General features: G+C 38.3%; 1 protein-coding gene across 1 annotated transcript; it reads left to right on the top strand.

The window, feature by feature from the left end:
• The first annotated feature begins 8569 nt into the window (after window positions 1-8569).
• Window positions 8570-20252, top strand: LOC108137885 (zinc finger protein DPF3). The gene is made up of 3 exons (XM_041708912.1): window positions 8570-9193; window positions 17878-18144; window positions 18202-20252. The coding sequence occupies exons 1-3, from the start codon at window positions 8752-8754 to the stop codon at window positions 18987-18989; spliced, it is 1497 nt and encodes a 498-aa protein (XP_041564846.1). The 5' UTR covers window positions 8570-8751; the 3' UTR covers window positions 18990-20252.
• The last annotated feature ends 442 nt before the right edge of the window (window positions 20253-20694 follow it).

The following is a 20694-nucleotide window of genomic DNA, read 5'->3' as shown; positions in this document are numbered from 1 at the left end:
ATTATTATATTTTCAGAGTCACAAAGAAAGGACGGTTACCGCTTCACCGACCATATTAAAGACCTTCGACTGGCCTTCTCTAGGGCCAAAAATAAAACTTACAAGGCTAAAAGTTTGGCCAAAAAGATGAGAGAGGACGAAAACGGCCAGGAGTAATACAATAAGTTTTAAAGCATGTTTATATTAAAAAAATTAAATAAATAAAAATTGGAATTGAAAAAAGAAACGGTTCCCAATAGCTTTTTTGGGAAGGATAATATTTGCATTCTTGGGTAAGACAATTAGAAGGCTAGTTTTGGAATCATACTTAATGTGTTCTTGGGGAAGGGATCAATATTCATTCTTTAGATGTGTTACGCAATGCTTGCTTTGGAAGCTATCCGGGAGAGTTCCCGAGGAACGTTTCTATGTTCATTCCAACAGTGCGCTGTAGAATGCTTCCTTCGTAAAGTACAAATGGAAGGGAAACCCGAGCGTTTCCGAAGTTGAAACTACCTTCCAATGGAACGCATTAAGACTCGTTCTTAGATCGGTTCTAAAAGAAGGCTTGCTTTTTGTCCCGTCTCGAACAAAAAGGAAAGGAAGCTTTCAGGGATCTGGAATGCGTTTTTCGCATGCAAAGGAAGCGTAAAAGAACGCATCCTGGAAGCGAGTTTTTTCCGACTGGGGATGCTTGTAGTTGCGGCGGCTGTAGATGCTGTTGCTTGTAGTTGCTGGTGCCGTAGACGTTGTTGTAGACGTTGTTGTAGACGCTGATCTTGGTAGTTGCGCCTCTGTAGATTCTGTAGACACTGCTGATTTAAGTTGCTGGTGCTTTTAATTTTTAGCGAGTTCACCACCAAAAAAAAAAAATTGTTGGGATTTTAATTTGTTGTTTGTTTTTGTTCTTGTGTTAACGATTATTTAATGCACTGTTTTTTTTTTACGTATCGCACACTAAGTTTTCCGTTCACAAAAACCGTATAAGGTGATGTTAAAGGCCTCAAGCACGCCTTACCACGATTAAACAAAATGGGTAATATAACAACCTTTAGCTTTATTTCAAGACTCTAAGGTGCTCTTTATTAAAAACAAAAAGATTCTTTTGTATCTTTTTGCTTGATGTATTATTCTCTGTTCCTTACCACGGGTGGGGGGCAACAAGAGATATTTTATTTTGCTACCTTTAGAATTTAAGGAGCTGGTTTATTACTCTGAGTCTCTTACCACTGGTGGGGGGAAACTGCAGAGTGTCTCGAAGGACCAAAAATGTTAGAGCGATCTAATAAAAGACGTCTACATTTGCTGAGTTATAATTTCAAACTGTTTTTATTTCAATAAGATTCTTAGCAAGTAACATTGGTGTGATTCGTATTCTATTCTTATCTATGGCCTACGCAGAGACCGCATCTGTTTTGTCCTGAGCGGGAGAGGTATATTTTGACCACCGCACAAGACCTTTGTGTAGTGTGGGAAACATTTCAAGTGATAATATTTAGAGGCTCAAGTGCCCTGCACTTACAGATTACAAGTGCTAACAACTGTTCCCTTGGATTTTAGGTAACAGATCGTAAGTTATGGCTCTGGCTCCATTGACAAGTGATATGCATATTTGAAATCATTATCTTATTTCTAATAACCCACGGAGTGACTTGTTAGTCCCTAAACTGAGAAATCATTCTTATGTGCGATAAGGGAGATCACAACTACCCAGCTCATATACTTTTATGTATTCGTGTTCACGTGTGAACATATGTAAGTTCATGTTATTTTTGATAGGCTACAAACCAAGAAGTGTTTAGTTTTTTGGAACAATCGGAGGCCGGATATTATATCTTGGTCTTTTAGGAACGTATTCATTTATTGTTAGTACATCATCAGACCAAAAACTTTTATTATTTAGAACATTAAAAGCTTCTGGGGGAACACATATTTTAAAAGAGGAAATCTTGTTTGGGTATGGGTATTTTTCTTGTGGGTAAGTCGAGAAACAAACATTTGCTTCCTATGACGAACAACAGAAAGTTTCTTTTACCACCACCAAAACCTTGAACACTTCAGAGTACGCAGTACTATTAGGAACAGCTGGCTTTAAAGCTGCCTGTAAAGCTTTTGATCCACCGGGCTACTCTACAACTTCTCCAGTGACAGAGTCTGATGAGCTAGGTGCAGGTAAAGACTCATTGCAAGTATTAATAAAGAAGCACCCGTTTTAATGGACTCGCTTACTTACCACGATGAACCCTTCAGTGAGTTGTTTTAATTCTCAAAAATAAATTCTTAAAACCGTCACGAGACTGCCTCATTAAGCCAATCATCTCAAGTTCCATTTCCCAGCACGACTCACATGACCACTTGAGCTTAGACTGCAGGTCAATGTAATACCTAACTAATGTAATAACAAATCCTGCACATTTTGCATGCAACATTGTATTGCAGAGCCATGAGAAGATAAATATATCTTTTGATGTAGATGAAAGCTGGCAACCTTTCTTGGAAGAGGTAGCAGACATAATTATTAAATATTTGTTTCAATTTATAGTAAGTACAGAAGCGATAATGTAAATTGTTATGAAAAAAAATATAATAATAATACCTCAGTCAATTCGACACTGCGATCAAATGAAAACACAAAAATTATAAACACAAAAACACAACATTAAAAGAAACGTGTGTAAATGCAAAAGAAGGAGAGCGCGAGATAAAATCTTTTCTATCGACTGAGCGTGGCTTGTGAAACACGAACACTGAAACACTTATTGGGCGCATCGCCACGCTTTTTCAGTACAGCATTAGCCACTGTCTGCTACGATTATTTTTAAGGCGGTATTTTCATATCTCACGGCTATAACACAAAACACAAAAACGCAGAACCCGCAATGACGGAGTTCACGACCACAATCATGGTAGTGGGTGGCATCTCAGCGGTAGATGAAAAGCCCGCTCGAAAGCCATTCGGCTTATCAAACCTCAGCATGTGCTGGCCGAAGTCGAAGCCACAGGGCGCTATCAATGAGACCAGACCCAGCCAACAATATAATGCCTCCGCTCGTCAAGCGATCCCAAAGGAGTTTCCAGCATTCGATGGCAGCCCCAAGCTTGGCCATTATTTTACAGCAGTTTCCAAACTAGCACAGCCGGCTACACCAACGCGGAGAACCTCATGCGGCTACAGTCAAGCCTAAGAGGCAGGGCCAGAGGTCTAGTACAACGTAAATTACTATTACCAGCGATGGTTCCCGAAATCAGATAGTGCCTTAAAATATGTTTCGGTCGGCCAGAGCGTGTATTTTATCAATGCTTGACAAAGCATTCCCTCCAAAGGATAAACTGGAACCTCTGATAGAATACGCTCTCTGCGTAAGAAACATATATTCAACGATGGAAGTCTGCGAGCTAGTTCCCCACATGAACAACCCAATCCTTGTGCAGGAAATCGTGAAAAAGCTTCCATCGCAGCTAACATTGCAATGGGCTATGCACCCAAAGGAAACCACAGCGCCAGTGGTAAAGGTTTTCAGAAAATGGATGTACACAATCACCGAAGCAGCTAGTCAACTATCATCCCCACTTTACTTAGAGCGCAGCGAGCGCCTAAATTACCATTCGGCAAGTGCGGAACCACCTCTCGTTACAGGGAAGTGCGTAATATACGACTCGGGAGACCAAAAAATCCAAATCTGTCCAGACTTCTCCGCTATGAACACGGCGGAAAGGTGGGACGTTTCCCGCAACATTCACTTGTGCCCCAACTGCCTCAACAAGCACCGACGCCAGTGCTTGTCAAGAAGGACGAAGAGCAACCTCACCAGGTCGAAAATCCGCGCCAGCAAAGAGCACGCGATCTGGAAAGCGGTCTCGTCCACGCCCATCGACATGCGGAACAAACTAAACTCCATCTCGTACCAATCAAAATAGATTATAAAACTACTCAAATAAATACCTTTGCTTAGACGAAGGATCATTAGTAACGCTGATCTAAGAAAATATTTTTCAGCAGCTCCACTCTGCTTGGTGGACTGACAATACAACTTGTGTCGAAGAAACCTCTAGGACAGCGACGTTACTTGTCTCTAACACGCAGAACGGATCTAAATTTAGACTGAGAAATGTTCGCAGCGTCAAAAGTTTAAATTTTACCGATGCAGTCTACCAACATGGAGGAGCTCGCCATAAAACTCCCTTATCTTAATGGACTACCAATAGCCTCTTATGCCAACGTGCGGCCATCTATAACTGTGATTAAGCCGTGCCACTTAGAATACGGGAGGTATTCGCTGGGCTGGACGTTGCAAATCCCTCCGCGCAAGAGCCCTCCCGCAGAATGATACGTTAATATCCATCAGTGTTGGTCCTACGAAGCCGACACTGCCTTACGACGCTGCACGTACCCGCGCCCTACTCATTATGAACTCGACATCTATATTAAAGAAGGGCAGATTTGAATTCGGACTGCTGTGAATGAGCGAGAACACAGCGCTTCCAGATAGTTACCCGAACGCCTTAGGCGACTAATGCGCCTTCAGCGGAAATTCCTTAGAGAACCAGAACTAAAGATTCAAACTCAAAAAGAGATCGAAAACCTCATTCGGAATAAATATGCACGTAAGCTAAATGCAGCCGAGATATTAGAAGAGCAAGGGGAATGGTATTCACCTTTATCACTACAAACCCGAACAAACCTATTAGGGTTCGTCTAGTTTGGGACGCAGCGGCACAGTCAGAGGGATAATCCCTGAACGATTTCATATACAGCGATCCCGATCTCTTAAACCCATTGGTAGATCTACTGATCTCATTTCGCACCGGGAAGGTTGCGATCTGCGTAGACTTAGCGGAGATGTTACACCAAATTCGAGATGCCCACGGTCAGCGCTTCATTTGGTACGACAACGATGACAAGTTACAACATCCGAGCGTCTACGCGATGGGAGCATCGCACACTTTATACGGGACAGAAACGCTGACAGGTTCCCACAGCAATACCCTGCCGCCACACAAGCAGTGAAGAATTACCATTACGTCGACGACTTCATCTACAGCGGCAACAACGATAAGGAGGTATCAGATCTCGTCACACAAGTTCGTCATATTCACGCCGCCGGAGGGTTCTACATTCGCAGCTGGGCTTAGAACTCGAAGATTGTGCTTATCGAATTAGGCGGGGTTCATAGTCGAAATCACCACAGCCGAGAAGGTCAAGAACGGACGACCTAGCGTTTATCTATAAACTCTCCCGTCTCCGTTTATCTTAGCCATCTAGCAGCCAAAACTAAGGTTGCCCTTAGAATTGCAAGCATCAGTTACTTGTGCGAAATTTAGCCGGCAATACTACTGGACGGATTCCAAACCAGTCCTCAAATGGATGCGAATGGACCCGTGCAAGTTCCAGCAGTACCAAGTAGAAGGTTAAGCTCACAAATGTCAACCAATGAAATTGGGTAAACCCTGCTGACATCGCAACTAAGAGATCAAGTTTCCCTTCCATGCAAAGATGGTTCGATGGCCCGGAGTTCCTTCTTCAGGAGCAGTCACTGTGGCCCACCTGTAACGACCTGGGAGTCCCAACCAACATCGAAGTAAAACAGGTGCTTTTCATTGCTACTTCGCCACTGGACACCATTGTGAACGCGGAATACTTTTCCGACTGGCAAAGGCTCTATCGAGCGAAGGCAAATATTACTTCCATTAAATAACACACCTCATTGTCGATTGGTATCATCGTCAGATGCATCACACCTTGCACGAGGCATGCTTCAATAGGATCCGTGCCATTTATTATGTACCACGCTTACGCTTACCAACGCTTCAGAAATCATAATACCTTCCCAAAGCTCAAATGGCTCAACTTTAAATTGGTAGAGTCGCCGCTTATCAACCTACGTAGGAATCGATTACTTTGGGCCGATTTCCGTAACTGTTGGCAGAAAAAGCGAGAAGCGATGGGGAGAAATTTTCACCTAACTCACAGTTAGAGCAGTGCATCTGAAGATAGCCCACGCCCTCGACACCTCGCCTGCGTTATGTGTATCCGCAACTTCTTCAACCGTCGCGGGTTACCTAGATAAATACTCACGGACAACGGCACCAACTTCAGAGCGACCGGGAAGGTGATCTGCGAGGTGCTTTAAAGGTTAGCTTTAACGAAGTGTAGTGATCGTTCGACACAATAAAATAGAACTTTAGCCCGCCAGCCGCGCCCCACATGGGGAGAGCATGAAAGCGCCTTATACGCCCAGCAATGAAGTTCACTACAGCGACTTTACAAAGCGCGCTTTGGAAGAACGAATACATAATAAACTCAAGGCCCTTACATTTGTACCGCTGGACATCAACGATGACACAGCCATCACACCCAACCATTTGCTGCTGGGATCAGCAAGCGGACATAAGCCCATCTTCGACAACAATCTCTCGGTTCGATGTGCGTGGCAATCGACCCAGCTATACTGGAAACGGTGCCTGATCCGACTTTGCTCGCCGAGGAAAATGGTTCGCCAAACAGCCACCCCTTACGACTGGCATCGTCGTCCTCATAGTGGACGAGAACTTACCACGAAACACATGGCCGAAAGGAATAGTCACCGAAAAAGACTCGCATCGCCCACGCGAATCCAGTACAGCATTATTTTCATATCTAACGGCTATATGTAGCGCCATACAGCCAGCAGTAATATATTCATATAATGAAGTGCTACGTAAAAGTCGAGGACAGGGTGGCGCTGGCCTCAACAGCTTCCTTCGGATGGACTCTGTGAACAGGATATTAGTCTTAGATGGTGGATTAATGATCCTAGCCGAACGTTCCTTGCCGATATTTATACAATATTTATCCGTGTAGCAAAATTAACAAATGCGCCTTTTCTGCCGCAGCAGATGAGGTACATGTGCTTGACAGACCTGGGAAAAATCGATACATTTCGGTGTTGCTGTTAGTGTGCTGTACATAAGCTGTCTTGTTTGTTTACTCTATTTAGGCCTATCAGCTGCTTTTGCATTAGCGAGTGCCTGAGTGTTTATCGGACTAAATAAAAACTATCAGCGCAATAGAAATCGATTTTGATTGAAACGCGTAGAAGAAGGAGATTTGTGAGTCTGGGATCTTAGCGCTCCCTAGGCAGCAATTTGTACACAGGTATTATATAAACGTTCGGATAAATTTCTTATCCATTATTCCATAGCACTTAAACAAATAACAGTAGGAAAAAGTAGCTATAAAAAAGTTTAAGTTGAAAGACACCTGTAAAAATTCCAAGCCGTTCCACTTGGATGGGCCCAGTACGATTGGGCTAACACAGAAGAGGTATGAATAGTCTGTTATTTTGTTAATGGCCTAATCCCACATATGGTCCGTAAGGTTTGCCGTGCCAAATTCCTTGAAGGTGGAACTTACGTTCCTTGAAAGACACCCGTCAAAATTCGAAGCCGTTCCAATTGGATGGGCTCAGTACGATTGGTCTATTACAGAAGAGGTATGAATAGTCCGTTATTTTGTTGATGGCCTTGTCCCATAGATGGTCCTTAATGTTTTGCCGTGCCAAAATTTACCCGGTTATTCCTTAGAGTTGGACTTGTTCCTAACCATACGTTTCTAGCCGATGTTTTTTCGGTGCAACACTAAGGTCTTTGCGCGCATAAATTTTAATTCATATGGCGGCAATCTTTGTTTCCGTAAGCCAGATAACAATTTAACAACTAATCCATAGTATTAAAATAAAAACAGGACCGAAAAAAATTCTTCTAAATGATTTTGATAGAGTGAAATGCCCCCCTTAAAAACTTCTGCACTCTGACTTTTGATGGGTAGTGGATGGTTGAAGGTGGATGGTGAAAGGTGGTCGGTGGCTCTGTGGGAACACCAGTCCACCAACCATCAAATGTCCTAACCGTTTCGCTTCGATAGGCCCTGTGGGACTGGTCTGGAACTGAATCCGTCAATTGGACCTGGGTTTTCAGTATATTAATTACAGTCATGGTGTGCAACGCAGTAAAGGAGACGTTTTTGAACCGTCTGTCCGTCCGTCCTTCTGTTTCACTTTCAGCTTCTCCGCAAACTTGTCTGTCCGTTTTAGAGCTGTTTGAGAAATAAATATTTCCCAAAAGTTATCTTTCCATTTCAGCAAGAACAAAATCACGAACGGATAATAACGGTCCATATTGGACAAGTAAATAATAAAGCTGCCATAGGAATAATCAGAACAATATTTATACAAAATTATTGCTTGGTTGTGCAAATGTTTGCTCCCCGTATGATATTTGATAAAATGTTCAAGTGCTCAAATTTATAAAAATCGGAAATAAAACATATAGGTGCTATTTAAGCAATTTAGTTAATATAAAAAGAATTATTTTTGTGTAGAGCTGCAAGGATGTATAAGCATAGCCTAGCTGAAGTGTTTTTCTTCTTCTCTTAAGTAATGAATGATACGAAGTTGATGCGAATTAGAAGAGAATGTCGTTGATGTGCCTTTTGGTTCATCATACAAATGATGCGCACCCTGTTTGAAAAGACTATTAAACAGAATCTTCAACTGAAGCGCTATCGTTTGTTATCAAAACAAAACATTATTGCTTCGCAGCCCTCGTTTTTGGTATATCGATTAACACAGCTCTAGTCATGGATGCGTCCCACAAATTTCTACCGAAGTTTAATGTAGATTTTCGATTTTTGTAAAGCTTCTGTCTTATTTATTCTTCATTTTATCTTCACAATTTGGGTTACAAAGCGATTGGCCTAGCTAATTATTGGTAAGGCGTTCTAGAAGCTGAAACATGGCTTCCGAATCTGAATTTGAGAAAACCTTGGTAGTAAACATTGGAAATTTTGAGAAGATCCAAAATATTCTAAATGACAAAGAGAAGTACAAGGAGATACTTGAAAACAGCGAGAATTTTAACACTCGTCTGTGCATTGAACGGAGACTTCGCATGCCATTCCTGGACCCCCAGACTGGGGTGGCACAGACACATTGTTCACTCTTTATGAAAAAAAAACAGCGTATGCCTGGATTCCGACATGGCCAAATATACACATATCCATCGTCCCGCTGGCGCAAGCCCAAGCGTCAGTATCTACTTAACCCGAACCAGAGCTACCGAGCATTTCAGTACCGCGAAAATCATCTTCAACACTCCCACCATCAACAGCACCCACATCACCATCACTCTTCTGTCGTTGCTGTAACCCGAGACCTCCATCTTGCGGAGAGCGCAGGTAAGCAAAAACACGAAAAGCATTTAAAACTAGATTTCTCATGGAGTTCCTCCAAAGTTAAAATTACCAACAGCAATCATTTCCCGATTGAAATTGTTAAAACAATTTCAGCACTGAAGTAAATACTTCAAAAATTCTCCACGACAAAGTTGCTATTGGATCCGAAAACACCAACCTTACGATTTTTGTTTAAATCCTTAATTTTAAGAGGTGGGCACGTTTTTTTTCGGAAAAGGCTGCTTTAAATCCTTCGGCAAATGATTTTTTTTAATTAATTAATTCTTAAAAAGTTTTTACCACTTCTTAAAAATGACTTTTTTCGACAAAAATGAAGAAAGCCCATGTTTGCCCACCTCCTAAAATTTAAGAAATAAAAAAAAATCGTTTGCCCACCTCTTAAAAATTATTTTTTTTTAACAAAAATCATCTGCCGACGGCTTTTAACCAGCCTTTTCCGAAAAAAAGGTATAAAATCATATTTTTAAGGGGTAGACAAAATTTTTTTTCCAAAAAATCTATTTTTAATGGGTGGGCAAACGACTTTTGTAAAAAAAATGGGTAAAAAATAATGAAACCTTAAAAGTTTCATATTTTCTAAAGTTTTTACTTTTTCAAAACTACTTAAGTAAAAAAAGAAAATCCAATTTCCAATCATTTGTTAATGAAATCTCAGAAAGCCCAAACATCTGGAACAGTATTAACAAGAAAGAAAGCAAACTTCGGCAAGCCGAAGTTCATATACCCTTGCAGCTATTGCAAGAATTAAACATTTTTGAAAACATTAAAATTATGATTTACTTGCGTATATGTTTAAAAACATTGAAGCTATGATGATTTGCAGCTCAATTATTTGATAGCTATTTTATATATTTTTATTATTTCTATGGGAGCTATACGATACAGACGTCCGATTTTGATAAAATTTAAACCATAATTCTGAAATATTTAACCATTGCTATATGTATAAGAACTAAACAAAAAATTAAAAAACAGAAAAGTTATATTTTTTTTTCATTTATTTTCCGATTGTTCCTATGGGAGCTATATGATATAGTCGTCCGACTTTGATGAAATTCAAACCGTAAATCGGAAATATTTAACCATTATTAAATGTCGAAGAACTAAACAAAAAATTAAAAAACAGCAAAGTTATAATTTTTTTCATTTATTTTTCCTATTGTCCCTATGGGAGCTATATGCTATAGTCGTCCGATTCGGCTCGTTCCGACTTATATACTACCTGCAATAGAAAGACAACTTTTGGGAAAGTTTCATGCAGATAGCTTTAAAACTGAGAGACTAGTTTGCGTATAAACGGACGGACAGACGGACATGGCAAGATCGACTCTACTAGTGATGCTGATCAAGAATATATATACTTTATAGGGTCGGAGATGTCTCCTTCACTGCGTTGCAAACTTCAGACTGAAATTATAATACCCTCTGCAAGGGTATAAAAATTGTATCTTTAAACAAATAAAACTAACTACTATAGCAGTCTCTCCCAACCCATACAGGCATAAGCTTTTTCATGTTCGAAGACTTTTTGAATTAGCTGACTTATTTCTCCTGCAAATAAATCCTAACTATTTCAACCTATTAATAATGCTTGGGTGTCAGGCCAACTACCAGAAAGCTGGAGAGAGATAAACGTGTTACCAATTCCAAAAAAAAATGCAGACTCATAAATTATTGGTAACTATAGGACAATATGTATACCTTTTGCATTTAGAAAACACATCCAAATCTATGTGCATAAATGATTTAATAGACAAAGTGCAAGTCCTAAAAGCAGAAGGATTTCTGGTAGTAGCAGACTGTGTCGATATAGGAGTCTTAAAGACCAAGCTCCAAAATCTTAACTTCAATTAACACCATGTTGCCTGGTTAATTGACTTCCTTCCGAATCGACGAAAACTGCGAAATGTTTCAATATGCAGACGACTTCTTTCTGATTTGCTTCGATGCAACCTTCTTAGGAGCAAGGAATATACTTTTTGAAGAAATAACACAGTTTGAATTAGAGTGTAGCGAGCTAAACTTATCCTTTAATCTAGCTAAGTGCAGCGTTAATTTAATTTGCGCAAACAACTGCTTCAAGTTCTATAAAGAGGATTTCAATCAGAGATGTAGACCAAATCAAATATCTAGGACGAATAGTACGCTAATAATTCTCTAAGCGCACACATCAAAAATGCAATCTTATCAGCAAACAAAAAATGTGCATTTTAAAATTTCTTAGTGGACAGGGCTTCTTCTTTACAAAGCGTTTGCCAGAAGTAGGCTAGAATATGCATGTTCTTAATTTAGCAAAATGTCAAAAACATCTATGGACAAAATAAAAGTACACACAAATTTCAGTCTTAGACGCGTACTCGGCCGGTACCGATTTTATACAGAATTTGTTTTCAAACGGCAAAAGAATTGATAAAAGATTTTACCCACGTGTTGCCAAGGATACACTTGTATTAATACTAGTTGGGCCAAGTCGTATAAACACTTTAAACATATCCTAGATCAAGTTTATACCTGCGATTACCTGTCCATAATAGTAAAATTAGGGTAGACCTTGAATTCTTTAAGGGAACAGCCAAAAAGAAAAGTGATGAATACAGTTATTATCTTAAAAATAATTAAGGAAAAAATGAGATCTCTTAGGAATAGGGATTTTGACATCATATTCACAGACGGATCAGTAACAGATTGCTATTTAAGCGCAGCGTTTTCAGTACATAGCTTAAATTTCACAGCCAGTTTCTATACGAAGAAGATTTTATCGTCTCTATCAGGCGAACTGTTAGCATCATAAACTGATTAATGAGTGGTTACGTTTTTGATAATTTTAATTTAAAAAAATACACGTAGTAAACAATAACATATGTGACAGTTGCACAGTTTGATAACGCATAGAACATCATATTCAGCTGTTCCAAATACAGCTCTGGACTGGAAACCCAGTTGTACCCAAGACTGGAAAAATACCACGACATTTACCATTTCTTCAAATACGAACCAGCAAACTCATACCAAATTACAAATTACTTTAAAAAAATGTAAATAATCATTTGTACAATCGACCGGTAACCAAATAAATAGCTTGGCGATTTCCATGTATGCGAGGACGGCCAAATAAGTCTATGGCACTTATGGCAGCAACAAAAACAAAAAAATAATCAAAAACGAGCTTAGTCTAGTTGTAGTGGTTTAAATTACTCAGGTCTAAGCTAAAAAAAAGGTTTTAAACTGCAAAACTTCATTTACAGTTAAAAACCCTTTTATTACTATGGACAACACTAATGTAGGCTATTATATATAGCCGTAGAAGTGAAAATCTGCTGTGGTGGTCCGATCGTAACGAGTAATACACCAATCGAAAGAAATGAATAAGGATTGCATACCAAGAATTTAGGAAAATTAATTGGTTCCGGAAAAAGGTCGGTGAAAGTGACATACTAAATATTTACATATAAACATACATCATACAAAATATCTGATATCCAATTTTGTTACGCAAAATGAATAAGCATTTGACTAAATAAATAAAGTTTTTAAATGTTATTTTATAGAAAAAATATTCCTAAAGTTCTTGCACGAAATAAGCTGTGACATCGAAATTGTTTTTTTAATGTAAGCCGATATTTATTGGAAATCCGAGTTTTAACGCAGTAAGTGCCTTAAGATATTTAAAAATATAACAAAGCTGCGTTAAAACATGTTTGATATCTCGAATAGTTTATCAGATAAACTTCTTTAAAGTTTAGTTGTACCTCTGCACGAAATAAGCTGCGAGCCACTGTATATACTACCTGCAATAGAAAGACAACTTGTGGGAAAGATTCATGCAGGTAGCTTTAAAACTAAAAATCTTGCTAGATCGATTCTGATGCGTTCCAAACTTTTGACTGAAATTAAGGTTATAAATAAGGGTCGATTTTTGTTTCGTCCTGGATAAGTTGATAAGTGTTTTTATACCCTTGCAGAGGGTATTATAATTTCAGTCAGAAGTTTGCAACGCAGTGAAGGAGACATCTCCGACCCTATAAAGTATATATATTCTTGATCAACATCATTATGCGAGTCGATCTAGCCATGACCGTCTGTCCGTCCGTTTCTACGCAAACTAGTCTCTCAGTTTTAAAGCTATCTGAATGAAACCTTTCCAAAAGTTGTCTTTCTATTGTAGGTAGTATATAAGTCGGAACGAGCCGGATCGGACGACTATATCATATAGCTCCCATAGGAACAATCGCAAAACAAATACAAAAAAAATTATAACTTTGCTGTTTTTTAATTTTTCTATTAGTTCTTCGACATATAGTAATAGTTAACTATTTCAGAATTACGGTTTAAATTTCATCAAAATCGGACAACTATATTATATAGCTCCCATAGGAACAATCGGAAAAAAATATTAAAAAAATTATAACTTTGCTGTTTTTAAATTTTTCTATTAGTTCTTCGACATATAGTAATGGTTAAATATTTCTGAATTACGGTTTAAATTTAATCAAAATCGGACGAGTATATCATATAGCTCCCATAGGAATAATAAAAATATATAAAATAACTATATAATAATTGAGCTGCAAATCATCATAATTTTAATGTTTTAAAAAATATTTAATTTTTGCAATAGCTGCAAGGGTATATGAACTTCCTTTTGCCGAAGTTTGCTTCCTTTCTTGTTTTTAAATAACGCCAAAACAAATGTTAACTTTGTAATAATTATTTTGATATAGCTGATTGGTGTTTTAAAGTAGCTTACAATTGTGGCTGAAAATTCATTCTGCAAAACGCTATACAGCATATGCAAAAATTGTTTTGGCTCTTAAATAGCTGATTGGTATATCAAAATAACTTTCAATTTACATTTGTAGTAGCTAATGCAAGGGACACTTTAATGGTTGTAATGGGAAAAGGTATTTCTTTGAGAATAACTTTAATCAATCTTTTAAGTTCTTTTAACTTTGACAAAAATTGGAAATTGGATCTCAGAGACTGCAAGTACTTTTCACAGCAAGTCAAACTCTAATTGGGGGGTCCTCTGGCTTAGTTCGCGTTTATATAATATAGTGAATTAAAAATTTTGAGTAAAGCAACATTTATAACGTTGATTTATTTTAAGCGGCTTAAATTTCTGGTTCACGTCATTAACATTAGTAGTCAAAGGCAAAAATAAAAATGTGCTAAAATATATATAAAATAAATCTATTAAAGCAATAGATTTTTAGAATTAGGTTAATTTTAAAATGTTCACTCTAAAGCTCAAAAATCGAAACTCTTTTATGACCAAGCTATTCGGCGGTATGTATATATTATTTCTATATCTATCGGCACGCCGAAAGTCAAGCATTTTAAATGTTTTTATTATAATCATAAATTCAAGTCAAACATACTCAGTGACGTCGATTTAAGCAGTCTAATGCCTTGTTTTCCACAACAAATGAAGATTTCTTTCGACTTAATGGCTTGACGCGTTGACAATCAAAATGGAACGACATTCAAAAACTCGCATTAATTTTAGTAACGCCTACGGATTATTGACAAATACCTATATGACTCGTTTTACATCTAATTAAGTCTAAGACTTACAATAATTCTTAAGTACTGTGTTTTAAACAAACCTGTTTGAACAAAGATTAGGTGCCAACTGGAAAGATTTGGAAGAAAAAAAAATGCAAAAATTTGAGACACTCTATAATAAAATATCAAATTTTACAAAAACTGGTTTATCTTGTTCATTCGCAGTAATAAATAAAAGAAAAAAAAGCTTTTCCCTACCATTAACAAATCATTGATCAATAGATTTGACTTCATTTTTGTTCAAATGTCGTATTTTTATACCCGTTACTCGAATATTGTAATCGTTGCAAATTATATAATGGGAAGAAGGAAGCGTTTCCGACCGTTTAAAGTATATACATTCTTGATCAGGATCAAGAACCGAGTCGATCTAGCCATGTCCATCTGTATGAACGTTGAGATCTAGGAAACTATAACAGCTAGAGATTTGGGATTTGAAATGTAGATTCTGGTATTTCTTACGCAGCGCAACACTAATCGCGAAACACTAAACACACTGTGACATGTAAGACCGTTGCTGTCGGTATCGGTAGGCACAAACATTTCTAAACTCAAGCTATTATTTTAGAAGTTCTAGGGTTATGAAGTCATCTGCCATCATAGTTCCCGTGCCGGCCCTTTGCCGCTGCTCTGCCGGTAATCTATGCAGTTCGACAGATGGTGCCACCTAAACTTATATTGCTTTATAGGGGGAAAATTTAGTTTGAAGTTATATATATCGCGACTTGCAACTCATAGGAACATGTCATACTTTTGATTGACGAATTTTACAAACTTTTACGCCTGTAATCCAACAAAGTCGTACCGTTTTTCTAACTTTTGGCTTGTGAAACATCGGATGAGTCAACTGCGTTGCGTTGGGACATTGCCTCTGCTAGAAATATTATAATGCAGCTAAAGAATGAAGCAGTAGCCTTGTGATGTTGGTATTTGTTTTAACCGCTTCACAAAACTAAAAACTAAAAAATAAAATGCCGTCAGTACATAGTTCAAAACAAAAGATTCTTTTCAATCTTCTTCTTTTCAATCTTTTAAGAAAAAAAAAAAACTATTAAATCGAAAAACTTATTTTGTACTACAAAACTTAATGGTTTGTGCTGGCTAAGATGCGAGCCCATCCATTTTTGCATTGAGAGCGGCGCGTCTGTCTGAAATATTGCAGCTATACCTACTTAAAATGTCCTCTGACTCAGTAGAGCAAGCTGGGATGCACAAATAGAAGAGAAAACTCCTTCAAAAATTCTGAAAATGTAATACTATTTTGTATTAATAACACGAAAACTTGTGAACGCAGTAGTTCGAGGCGATTTTAATTGCGAAACTTGTGAAAACTATGTCGAAAGCGCGACGAAAAGGAGTGGCTACGATGACGTTCGATGGATCACTAACTTATGCTACGGTGGCGAGAGACGGGACGAATTCGCAAGAGCGAACAGACGAAAGCTTTATTGGCTCCCGCTCTCGCCCTACAACTAGTGATTTAAATACAAGCGCTGAGTGCGCAAATAAATTCCATCGATCCTTATAAAAAGAAATTGATGTTGTCCCGAAACCAAAAGAATCGATAGTATCAGATTTTTTTTTTGCAGCACAATATATATAAAGCCTATTAATTTTGTTAAAGCGCTTTATGTACAAAAAATTAAGCATGCAAGAAGCTACATATATATGTAGCCGTTAAAATAAAGCTATTCCCTTCTGTTTTTAAAATTGTATAACTCTTCTAATTTTGTGCCGTGACTCTTACAAGTAATCTGACAGGCTATGAGCCCAGATCCATTCGCGAAAAACATGTTTAACCATTTACATTACAGAAGGCGATTACGGGGATAAAAATTGCGACTTGATAAACATAATTAAAAAAACTAAAGATGAGATAAATACAACAAAAACATGGTTGTGTGCAGGTCAACACAACATACACACTTTTCAAGACCAACGACAACATAAGAGTGGTGGCCGTCGTCCAATTTATTGCAACTTGATTTTCTGATTGTTCCTATGGGAGCTATATGATATAGTTGTACTTTTAAAAAAATTTTAGCTCTAAAATTGGGAGGCAGACGGCCGGGTATGACAAGATCACCTCCCAATATGGCTGATCAATAATATATATTTTATAGGGTTGAAAACGCCTCCTTCGTTGCGTTGATAACTTGTGGTTTAAATTATAAAGGGTGCGGTCGAGAGTACGGTGTAAACAACTATCAGCATTTTCACCAGTGACTTAATGTACTACAATAATTATGGCAGAACCAGCGAGCTATTCCTCCAACAATACGTGTCTATAGCATACCTGAAGGGAGATCTAATTGAATAAGTCTAGATTAATCCGATGAAACGATTAAAGCTTCGCAATAAACGTGTCTTGAAGTTAAAAAAATTCTTGTACGGACTCAAACAATCTTGTTGAATGTGGCATCTGAAGCTAGACGAGTTTTTGCAACAAAAAGACTCCACAGCGTGAGCAAGCGAGCCCTGCTTTTATAAAGGCGCAATAATAGATTATGTTGATGAACTTATGATCGGCAATTCAAACCTTGGTAAGTTGAACGAGATAGTGCTGCTTATTTGTAATATATTTTAGATCACCGATAAAGCGAAATAAATCAGCAAAAGAGAGTAATGCCGCTTTTGGAGCTGTACAGTAGGACCGATTGCCCTACTATGTCAAAACCGTTGGACGCAGGATATCAAACCAAATGTAAAAGTTAATTTTGTCAGCTGACAGACAAGACGCAGAATCAATCGACAAAACCCGATACATGGGGTAGATATCATATAGTAGTCAAGAATTCATCTCAGGTGGCAGAACTTTTACATGGGAAAGCAAGAACCGATACTTAGTACATATAAAAATTAACTTGAATTACTGTACCAGATTTTTTAAGTATAAAAGTTAAATTGAATAAATTTGAATGCCTATACCAGGAGCGTAGAAATATTCAAAACATAAAAACCTTATTAATTTGTTCAACTCTAATATGTTTATGAACACATATGTAAGCGGACAAAAAATAAATAATGGCGTAAGTCTTACAAGCTATCAAACAGTCCTGATAACATGTGTTATTTTTATTGCTTATGTCTAATATTTCTAGCGACTGCTGCTACCGATGGCAACTCCATGGGAGCCTCGGGAGACAATGACAGTAAGGACTCACATGCAAACGCCGAGAAGGAATGGTTTCACGAGGAAATGGACACATCTCATTATCATCATGGCGATGATTATGAGGATGATTTTGATTCAGATAACGATTTTGACGAGTCATACACCAGCAGGGGTAAACGCAAAAAAGGTTCAAGACCTCGACGTACAATTGCAAACGTTGAGGGTACTCCAAAACGTGGGCGTAAAGGTGGTGGTAAGTTAAATTCATTAAGCTGGGAAAAGTCTAAGTTGTGCTTTATTTAAATATTAGGCAATCGTCGGAGAAACGCTATTGAAGGAGAAACAGACCGAAAACGTCGTGGTGGTGGAAATACATCTGCAGCTGCCGCCGCAGCTGCTGCAGCCGTTGCACACGCAGCCAGCACTGCAGCAGCAGCAGCTGCCGCCGCCACAGGGCTCTATGCATCTCACTCAAACTCTGCTTCACCCATTCCCACCAATGACGACACTTCGCAGTCAACACAAATAGTGGCAACACCTATAGCTACTTCTTACGAAAAGGTTTCAAACGATGCTGGAACTTCCAATGACTCAATGCCTCTAGCGTCCATGGCTGGAATAAGCATAGGTTTGGTTGCAACACCCAACGCCTCTAACTCCTCGCCGGTGCATGCAACAACAATTCCCATGGCGTTTGCTACGGGAGTTGGTCCGATTAAGGTCAAACCACTCGTTGATCGGGACATAGCTCAACCGTCTCCCTACTGTGACTTTTGTCTGGGCGATCACCAGGAAAACAAAAAAACCAACATGCCCGAGGAGCTTGTGTCGTGCTCGGACTGCGGTCGCTCGGGTCATCCATCGTGTTTGCAGTTCACAGCCAACATGATAATATCAGTTAAACGCTATCGCTGGCAATGCATCGAATGCAAGTACTGCTCCATATGCGGGACCTCTGATAATGACGACCAGTTATTATTTTGCGACGATTGTGACCGCGGATACCATATGTATTGCCTGTCACCACCGCTAGTTACTCCACCAGAGGGTTCTTGGAGCTGCAAGTTATGCATGGAGGAATTCCACAAGAATAATTGATCTTACATTTAAGGTTATAAAATTATTTAATGCACTTATATTCCGAAATATCCACAGGTCTCTTTATCATATATTTGTACATGGTAAAGATTTAATTTTAAACCACTAGCGTATTTGCTGGTTTTAAGAACTCCCAAATTTTGTACATGGAAGTGATTTTATTTCAAACTATCCTTTATTACATTTTCAAAGTAATCTGCCATTTGAACTAATTTATTTGTCCACGTAAACTTTGTATATCAAATTTGTAACAAGATAATTTATTTGAGAGTTAGAATTGTAACATCAAAAATTAAATTTAACGAAAGTATACTTTGTGATAAATCTAAATCCGGCAAGGAAGAACTTTAAATCACTTTTTAACCTTAATAATAAGCCAGCTGATTTTTGTTTTTGAAATACTTCATGATCGGCACACAATTTTAAAAATTAAGTAAAGTTTTTACACGAATTTTTACTACGGCAAAAAAAAACAGTGCTCGCAGGTAACAGTTTATCGTTTTTTGAGGTCTAAAAATAACTTAATTACGGACCGACTGCGCAAGGAGTCAGAGATAACAATCGGTCTGTGCTCAACCAAATTAAAATTAAAAGTCTTTTGCACTTGTAGGCGTTTTTGTCGTCTGCTCTTGCTTGTGAGCGAGATTATACCCTTGCCTTTGTGAATTCAGTGCGTTAAGATTAAATGAAAGGGCATTTTCAGCGCTTTAATAGGGTAAGAAATTTTATAGAGACGACAGTGATGCCACGTAGATTAAAAAAGGCAAAATTTAATTTTCTCAGGGTTTAATTCGAACTTGTACTTAGCTTCGCGGTGCATTTCTGCAGCTGAACTGCTCATTTTTAAGGGCCGGTGCGAACATTGCATTTGCAACCGAGGTACCGAATTACAAGTTTGAACCAAAAACTGATAAGTGGTGTGAAAAAGCTAACTTAACTTCGAAAATGGCTTTAAGCAGAGGATCGTGCAGAGCATATGATGTCTATTAATTTCTTACTATATGGCTGAACTGTTCGCTCTTATTAGCATAGAGTAAGAACTATATAGAGACACCATTTGCTCTGCCGCTCAGTAGAGCGAACATGGTTCTCAGCAGAGACTGGGCAGGGCGCTTGCAGACCAAATGGTGTCTCTACATATTTCCTACTCTATGGCGCTTCAATATATTTTAAGCAAACGTCGGAGTTTTTTAAGTGCAGAAACTTTGAATTCCATTTTAATTGTAAAGCTTAACGCAGAATAAATGATAATTATAAAATATACATATGTATGTGCAATTTTATTTCACATTCTTTCGGTCAACGATAGATCAGAGTTGTCAAAAAGCACAGATTAATAAAAAAAATAAGGACACCATTTTCTCTGCCGGCAGATTTCGAGACGATGACGTGACGCCGGTTTTTATACCCTTGCAGAGGGTATTAAAAGTTTGCAACGCATTGAAGGAGACACTTGATCAGCATCACTAGGATAGTCGATCTAGCCTTGTCCGTTTGTCAGTGCGTCCATCTGCCCGTCCGTTTCTACGCAAACTAGTCTCTCAGTTTTAAAGCTATCTGTATGAAACTTTCCCGAAAGTGTTCTTTCTATTGCAGGCACATAAGTCGAAACGAGCCGGATTGAACGACTATAGCATATAGCTCCCATAGGAACAACCGAAAAAATAAATACAAAAAAATTATAACTGCTGTTTTTTAATTTATT

Source organism: Drosophila elegans, unplaced genomic scaffold (assembly GCF_018152505.1).
Source record: "Drosophila elegans isolate 14027-0461.03 unplaced genomic scaffold, ASM1815250v1 contig_433, whole genome shotgun sequence".
NCBI classification, from domain to species: domain Eukaryota; kingdom Metazoa; phylum Arthropoda; class Insecta; order Diptera; family Drosophilidae; genus Drosophila; species Drosophila elegans.
This window is presented reverse-complemented; position numbering and strand designations above follow the sequence as displayed.